Genomic DNA, 8,176 nt, shown 5'->3' with positions numbered 1-8,176 from the left:
AACGTTGTGGTTTTAAAGCCTGCATGAGCCTCATGTCACAGAGGTAAAAAAGCCAACAAAAGCTGCAGGCTGGGCCACATTTGTTCTGCAGTTTGCTGCCTGCCAGAGGTTCACTGCATCCCTTGTATCAAACTGAATTAATGACTTGCTATTGGTCAGAGCATCAGATGATCACTGTAAATAGTTCTCTTTGCAAGCAATGTTTTATTCTGTCAGCAGTGAGATTTATTTTTTTAACTTTTCCACCCCCCCAAGAGGTGACTGAAAAGCATCCCTGACTTTATTTTCAGCTCTTGCAGGGCTGGGGGAGCAGGTGAATGGAGCTCATGGCTGAGTAAAAGCCAAGGGGCGGAATTTAATCCAGGATATAATATACTGTAATAATGTTTTCAGTGCTTTGATTAACTTTTTTTTCTATTTCGTTTTCTTATTTGAAGCAGCTCAAACTGAGGTGGCTCCAAGCTGTCCTGTCCTGGGCCAGACCTCTCCTACAGCAGCCAAGTTGGTTCATCAAGGCTCCCAAGGGCACCCCGGAGCCAGGCTCAGCCCTCACAGAGAGGCTCAGGCAAGCTTTATACCTAGATGAGCACATCTTTATTTTGCGTTCCACAAATACACATCTAAACTGCCCGGACCTCGCCTGGACGCGTCACCTGAACCTCTGCTCCTTTCCAGTTGTCCTCTCCCTGCCGTGAGACACACATTCCCGCTGCTCAGGCCATTAGAGGGCATTTGGGTTTCATTTTCCGATCAACCAGAAGGGTTCTTGTGGTGAGAAAGCGAAGGCGGAGCTGCCGAGCAGCTCTCCCGTACCGACTCTCACATGGCTGGAGCAGCTCCAGCCCGTCAGGAGGACGGCCCCGACTCATCTTGGGGATTTATTTTCCTTCTCCAGCCCCCTCCACCCTGCTTTTCTTTGGCCTCGGCTGGCGGGCTATGTGCTTGGATGGCAGGCGGGGTGTCTGTCTGGTGCTGCGGAGCGGAGTCTCCTGTGTCTGAGCTCCCGGCTCGCCGAAGCCAAACCACCAGCGCCTGGGAGAGGAGGAGGCCAGGCGGGGCAGGAAGGCTGGGGTTTGTTCTGGAGAGACGTGGGGAAGGGGAATTAGAGCTGCCCTCGGGAGGACGCCTCTGCCCACGCCCAGGAAGGCGGCTGCTGAGCGGTGGGATGGGTATGGTTGGGTGGATGAGCTCCCGCAAGCTTGGAGCTGTGCAGACTGGTGCACGGATCCGGTGTCTCTGCTCCTACCTCGGTGGGATGGGGTGGGAGGGGTCCCCCTGGAGATGCAGGTGTCCTGGTGCCTTACGTGGGTCTGCCTCAGGTCCTGCAGGGCAGAGCTCCATGTGTGATGTGGTGGAGGTGCAGCATCACCTCTCCAAAAGCCCCACCAAGGAAGCAAAGCACCAATTGCTGATTTCTCCAATGGGTCATGCTCATGGCAGGGTTTCGCCGTTTCCCACTTCATCTGAGCTGGGAAACTCAGGGATGCTGCCCAGTAACCCTGCCTGGGGCAGTGGGGTGTGCAGAGGGGGCAGGTGCTGTATGACATGGGGATTTTGTTCTCAGTATTCTCCCTCCTTTGCAGCCGAAGTCCATCAGTTCTTCCTCAGTTTCCCAAAGGAACGTGTCCTCCATCTCCACCAAAACCACAGTGCTGTGGGCTTTTGCCAGACTCTGCCAGGATGAGGCGTTGGCTCCGGGATGCAACCAGGGTGAGCACAACTATAAATGACCTCCTCTTCCCCTCTGGAAAGGCAGAGCAGAGAGTGATGGGGAGATGAACAGGGTGATGGTGGTGTGTCCCCCATGTCCAGGGAGCAGGGGCACTCAGCAGTGTGGGTGCCTGGCCCTGGGAAGCACTGGCTGCATGTGAACAAGGCAGTTTTGTCTGCTCTGGGGCTGTGCCAGGCTAATGAGAGAGGTGGAAGAGCCTTGGCTCTCATGTGAACCTAGGGAGTCAGGTAGGAGCTGCAAATGAATTTCTAGCCACAAGGGCAGATCAAGCCCAGCTGCAGGGCTCAGGGTTATGCGAGATCCTCAGTGCCCTTGGATTCAGACATCCAGAGACCCCACAATTCACGTCTGCACCCACAATCAGCTGTTTTCCAAGCACAGTTTTAGTTTATCCCTGAGACATGGTCAGGTTGTTGTTGGGGACGGGTGATGTGGTGCGCACAGGCAATTGAGGGTCCCATGGCTTCTGTAGGCTGGCATTTCCCTTTCTCAATCAAACCTTTTGCCCAGAGGATCCCACTTCACTGAGACCCTCGCTTACCACCAGGGATGCTGCTGGCAGAGCTGGGCAGGGTCTGGCCATGCAGAGCCTCCGCTGAGTCTCCAGTCTGCAGTAGTGGTTCTGGTTGGAGACACGGGTAGAAAAGCCCACACCACAGGTGACTGAGCAGGCACTCCACTCCGTGCCCCACTCCTGGCAGGGGTATGGCAGTGGCAGGGACACTGCCCCAGGGGCTGGATGAAAAGAGAGAAGGAGAAAAGGGCAGTTGGAACTAGGGACTGTGCAGTGTGCCTTGCAGATAGCCCTGCATGGCAGGGGACATGCAGTGAGGTCATGTTCATGGTCTGGAGTGAAGGGACCATCTTCAGACACGTGTGGGCATCCCCTCACTGGCATGTCCTGCATCTTACCTGTCCTGGCATCCCGAAGGAGGCGCCAGTCCCGGGCCTCGCAGATCCACTCTGGGCAGCACTTCCCTGGGACCTCCACACGCCGTGGGAAGGGGCAGTCCGGGGTGGGCAGCCGGACATCCTCCTGGCAGAGGGGGATGCAGCTGAAGCCCCCATCCAGACAGTGGCACTGGAGTTTGCAGCTGGGCTGGAAAACCTCCCCGTCCCGATAGACCCGGCCGTTCAGCTCACAGCCCTCCTCAGCCTCTTCAACTGCAACCAACAACAGGTCAGCCCGTTAGGGACAAAGTGACAGATGTGGGTGGCAGAGGGGACTGCTGAGGGATGCTGTGGGGCTGGAATGAAGGCACTGAACCAGGGAGCCACAGAAGTGACTGGGAGGAATGTGGGGTAGAGATGGGTTTGCAGCAGTGTGTGCATCACCCACCTTCCTTCCGTACCTCCTTTCCTTGTCCCTCTGTTTTCAAAGCAGCAGCTCACCAGTTGGTGAGAGACCCACTGCCCTTCAGCTCTGACCCTGCCTTCCAGGGTTTGCAGGCTAGAAAATGTTTCTCTGAAATTTCTCTACAGGACCCCCAGGCTCCAATCCTGGCCAGGTGACTGCAGCATCCTGGGGACCCCTGTGTCCATCCCCACCCAAACCACCCTGAACCCCTCACCGGGCAAGTGGCAGAGAGCTGGCTGGAGCTGCAGCACAGCCTGCAGTCAAGCTGCCACCATCGGCTCCAGAGATGCTGCTTCTGGAACCTTAACAGCTCCCCTGGAAGTGGTGAGGGATGCCTGGAGCCAGCTGGGGCCCTGGCCAGAGCTGGGGTGGGTGCTGGGCTGGGGAGCACAGGTTTAACCCCAGGGGGAGCAGGCACCCTTGTGCTCACAGTTGCAGGTGGCTCCTGTCCCCATGGGTGCTGTGCTGTAGTCACAGACGAGGCCCTGGCTCTGGTCACAGACATGGAGAAAGTCACAGGGCTCTCCCAGGCGCCGGGCACAGATCTTGCAGCAGCCACAGCCGTCCAGGACCAGGGGGGACCCACGGGGACAGTGGGGTGGCACCCAGGGGCAGTAGCATGGTCTGCGGCACAGCTGGGCACACACCTGCAGAGGCAAAGGCATCACAGAGTCAAGACAGGTTGGGTTTTGGCTAATGGCTGCTGCTCTTTCACTGGGACAACCAGGAAATCCTCTATCCATCCTGGGGGCAAATTTTTGGTGGTGGTAGGCTCAGCAAATCCACGGGAATATGGTGAATCAGCCTGGGAAGCTACAGTCCTGGGGAGAATTGGGGATGCTCAGCACCTTGTGGGATAAGCACCACTGCTCTGAGTACACAGAAGGAGGATGGAGCTGCAAAGTGAGCATGCCATTTAGTGGTGGCCATCTAATGGGGCTGGCAGCTCCAGAGGCAGTGACACAATGTCCCAGGCAGCCTGGTGGTGGGACAGGGGGGAGGCAGCTGGTCTCCATGCCTGTCACCAAGGCAGTGGGTTGTACCCTGCTGGAGTCTGACTTTGGGCTGAATGCCCATGGTAGGGGCCCCTTGCTCTGCACATTCTTAACAATTCTCATTCATGCCAAGAAACACTGCATTGGCAGCGAGGGGAGCTGGAGCTGCTTTCCTGCCTGATTCAGCTGCCTCCTCTGCCTGTCTCTGCCTGCAGCATCCTCTGCCTGGCCCTTGCAGAGGTGCTTTTTCTAGGACTAGAAGGCTGAGCAGGACCAGGTAATCACTGTGACAGAACTGTGCTCTGCCATCCTGTGCTTGCATCCTTGTTTGCCAGGGCTGTGCCTGCAGGACTCCACCCAAGCAGATCGGTGTTCACAGCCACTGTTCCTTCAGCTTGCACCATTACCCTGGCACAAGCAGCTTTTGCAGGCACTGCTCTTGCTCCCACCGTGTCACATCTGACAGAGCTGTTGTACATACACCTGAAGCCAAGAGAGGTGGCTCTGAAGTTTGGATGTGAGTTCTCTGCCAAGTGCTGGCCTGCCAGCCCCTGTGTCTGTGTGAGCCCTGCTCTGAGCTGCTCCTGAGCTCTGCTTGGTGCATGGCTGGCACCTGCCACACAGGCAGGAGGTCTGCAAACCTGCAACCAAAAAATTCAGCCCTGTGCTGAGTCAGACACTGGTGTCTCTGCTGAGATTGCCAAAGAGATCAATGGGTTCAGCTGAACTACATGGGGTTTAGATACTGATTTTCTTTCTCTTTTAGTTTCTCCAGGTAACATCAGGTCTGGCATGACCATTTGGGCACAGAAGGTGGGTACTGGTGTGCTGACTGTTCCCCATTTGCAGCAGTTCAGATGCTTTTTGTGAGCCTGTAGAAATATAAGTGCCAGGAACTGGAGATAAAATATATCTGAAATGGGCCAGGCAGTCTGAGTCTTGTTCTAGTCTTATCATTTAGCAGCATTATTAGTGTGGCAGAAACCAGAGAGATTTGTGGCAGGGACTGAAGGACTGGCTGTGGTGGCCAGATCTGGACTGGAGGCATGAAGGCCCTTGGTGATGCTCCAGACATTCTTGAGCATGCCAGGGGCATGAGTTGTTTCTCCATCACAACTCAGCCAGGCAGCCAAGGGCATTTTTCATCTTTCAGGAGGCTGCTATTACAGATCAATGTTTTAGAAAGATTAGCCAAGCCAACTCCATGAATTCATTTTCCCCTGGTTGTCTTTAGATGACAGATTTAGATTGGAAATCTTAACTGTCTAGGAAAGGAGTCAAATAGGCACAACACTGCTATGATGACCTTGCTTGCAGATTATCTACTTTGGGATTCAAGCAGCAATTAGAAGTTGGAGCTGTGATACCCCAAACTTCTCAACTTTCCTGTTCTCTGCACTGGCATCTCTTTTCAGCCAGAGTCCAAGAGGGGGGGGGGGGGAAATATAAAAATCACTACAACAACCCAGATTGTTGGCTTCGGTCTGAGCATCCTAGGGAGAGGGGGGAGCTGAGTAACACCGAGGCTGGGGCTCGGTGCTTGGCTCCTTGCCTCGGGAGCCTGGGTGGGGACCAAGGAATCTGCAGGAGCTGCTACCGAGCTGCTGCTCACTGCCTGCTCTCAGGGACACAGCCCGGGGGGAGCTGTGGCGACGGGGCGAGCAAACAGAGCACATTGCTGTCATTCCTGCCCACTCCTTGGGCTTGCACAACCAGCGCATTTGGGCCATGGACGGTATGACCCTGCTGCTTCCTTGCCAATGTCTCCCAAGCTCAGCTCTGCCCCCGGGGGCCAGCCCGGCAGCCTCAGGCTGGGGGGAACACCCCGTCCCTCCCTGCATCTCCTCTTGAGAGTAGCGGGAGCTTCCCCAAGTGAGCTGCCCCGGAGCCCCGTCTCCCTTACCTTGGAGAAGATGCAGAGGAGGGAGAGGAAGAGGAGCTGCTTCTCCAGCTGGAGCCTCATGCTGCTCCGCAGCTTCAGCACATCACCCCCCAGGCAGTTTGGAGGCAGTGGCGTGTTCGCAGGTTTTAAAGCCCCGAGCCGGTCCTGCTGGTGTTTATACTCTCCCTGCTCTGATGTCACTCACAGGCTCCAATATAAACATGAGTAGGTTTGGACAAGCCTCAAGATTCTTTCTTTTTTTTCTTTTTCTCCAGCCCACATTCCAGCTGCCATTTCCACTCCCCTCAAGGTGAGAACTGCTGCCTTTCGAGACAGAGAGTGAAGGGAAGGGACAACGAGAAGGGGCAGTGTCCTTGGGGAGGACGGGAGAGGGGCTGGGGGTGCCAGGCTTTGGGGGTGAACCGGCTCCTTGCGCCTGCCACGCCCCGGAGGGAAGGTCGTGCCCCTTCCTACTGATCAAGGTCTGCCCACACCGAGCTGCTGTCTTCCTCTAGGGCTGTGAAGGGTTTGGAAGGGCTGTCCCTACTGTCACCCACGGACATTGCCATGACCAAGCAGGAGCAGGGCACTGTGTTTTATTCTGAGCCCAGGGGGGGTTGCCCACTCTGCAAAGAGCCCCAGAGGCAGGGCAGGATCCTGTCCCTCCACCACTGAGGTGCACATCGGGGTGCATTGCCCTGGATATGTGATGCAGAGGGCTGCAGTCTGGTCCTGCTCATTGCAAGCCAAATTCAGCTCCTGAAAACTCATGACCATCTTACGCAATCATGAAAATTTAACTTCCAAGTCTGAGGAAGGGGAGCGGGTGCTCCCAGGGTTTTGTCACTTCTCAGTCTGCCCTGCTGAGGGCTGACACGGGGCTGCTTCTTAGGAAAGAAAGAACTAGGAAACTTTAGGAAACTGAGCTCCTTCCCCATGTTCCCAGGCATGATGAGAACTGCTGCTGTGGATCATGCAGTGTGAAATGTGTCAGTGAATGCACAGGAGGGGCTGGCTGCCAAAGAAGAGCAGTGAAATTATGCAGCTTGGAGTGATACCACACCCCCCCCTCCACATTTTTTCTGCTTTTCATTTTGCTTTTGCAAGACAGGTCCTCACTCACCTGAGCAGCAATCCCCACCTCAGCTCCGCCACTTGTTGGAACCCGGGCAGGAGCAGGGAGGGCAGAGCTGGCAGGCAGGAGCTTGCGGTCAGAGCTCTCTCTTTACAACAACGGTTCTCCACTTTGGTTCTGCTTCATTAGCTGCAATCAGCCTGTTAACGAAGTCATGGCAGCTCGTGGAAATACCAGGCCACCTTCCAAAGGCTGCTGTCACTTATCCCAGTGCTGGATTCTCTGCTCCTCGTGGAGAAGCAGCAGCTCCCTGAATCCCCCGAGCCCAGCGCAGCGGAGGGGTGAGGATCCCGCCTGGCTCCATCATCACTCGCAGGTGGGTTCAGCCCTCCGGACAGGTGCTCACAAGGCAGAGGATTTGATGCCAAAGGCTGGAGACACATCTCCTGCTGCCTTCTCTCCTCCTTCACTCCCAGAACTGATGCCATCCCTCCAGCCACAGCTCAGCCAGACGTCCCGGAGGCGGCTGCGGTGCCTCCATCAGCAACACCTCGAGAGCAGCCAAAGCGCCGATCCAGCCTTGCCCCAGGGGAATGGTGAGTGCAATCAATTCTTTCAGGCTTGTTTTTATTATGGGCTCCTGATTGATGGGCATGGCTTCATTTCCCAGTTAGAAATCAAGTGACAGTGCTGGGAAATAAAAATCTCTCATCACCCTCAGGCAGCAGCCAACAGCCCTGTGCTGGCCTCAGGAGGGGGCAGTGGGGCACCCCCCAGGGGGGGCTGGTGAGGGGTTGCCTGCAGGGCCCCACTGCAGATGAACCGCCTGCCCTCTCCTGGGTGCACGTTTGGCTCTTTGGGGCAGGAACCTCTTCTTTCCCCTCTCCATTTTTGGGACAAGAGGGGACATTTCCTCCCCCTCATACCTGAGGTCACTGAGACTTTGCTGCTGTCAGATGACATCACTGTGATGGTATGACATCACCAGGAAGCCAGCAGAGCTCAGGCAGTGGCAGTCAAGCAGCCAGACAGGCCAAATATGCTGCCCCATGCCTGGCTGCCCATACTTCAGGTGGCATCCACAATCCCTGATGGTACCTTACTGCATCTTGTGGGTGCCCAGAGGAGCTGGCTT

General features: G+C 55.9%; 1 protein-coding gene across 2 annotated transcripts; it reads right to left on the bottom strand.

Annotated features, from left to right (window-relative positions):
* Window positions 1-218: 218 nt before the first annotated feature.
* Window positions 219-6,076, bottom strand: CCN5 (cellular communication network factor 5). 2 transcript variants are annotated; one of them, XM_030463070.1, is made up of 5 exons: window positions 5,988-6,076; window positions 3,520-3,736; window positions 2,645-2,896; window positions 2,274-2,467; window positions 219-1,744 (listed from the first exon to the last, which is right to left on the bottom strand). In XM_030463070.1, the coding sequence occupies exons 1-5, from the start codon at window positions 6,045-6,047 to the stop codon at window positions 1,721-1,723; spliced, it is 747 nt and encodes a 248-aa protein (XP_030318930.1). In that variant the 5' UTR covers window positions 6,048-6,076; the 3' UTR covers window positions 219-1,720. The 2 variants fall into 2 exon arrangements, with proteins under 2 accessions (XP_030318930.1, XP_008504564.1); XM_008506342.2 differs by having other exon boundaries at window positions 219-2,467.
* Between the last annotated feature and the right edge of the window lie 2,100 nt (window positions 6,077-8,176).

The sequence above is a fragment of the Calypte anna genome, chromosome 20 (genome assembly GCF_003957555.1).
Source record: "Calypte anna isolate BGI_N300 chromosome 20, bCalAnn1_v1.p, whole genome shotgun sequence".
NCBI lineage: Eukaryota > Metazoa > Chordata > Aves > Apodiformes > Trochilidae > Calypte > Calypte anna.
The sequence above is the reverse complement of the archived record's forward strand: the minus strand, read 5'-3'. Positions and strand labels throughout refer to the sequence as shown.

Excerpts from the sequence above, each read along its gene's own strand:
- CCN5 (XM_008506342.2), bottom strand. The coding sequence starts at position 6,047 with ATGAGGCTCCAGCTGGAGAAGCAGCTCCTCTTCCTCTCCCTCCTCTGC. Across the intron at positions 3,737-5,987 it reads TCCTCTGCATCTTCTCCAAG|GTGTGTGCCCAGCTGTGCCG; the intron begins GTAAGGGAGACG and ends TTGCCTCTGCAG. Across the intron at positions 2,468-2,644 it reads CCTTCGGGATGCCAGGACAG|CCCCTGGGGCAGTGTCCCTG; the intron begins GTAAGATGCAGG and ends CTTTTCATCCAG.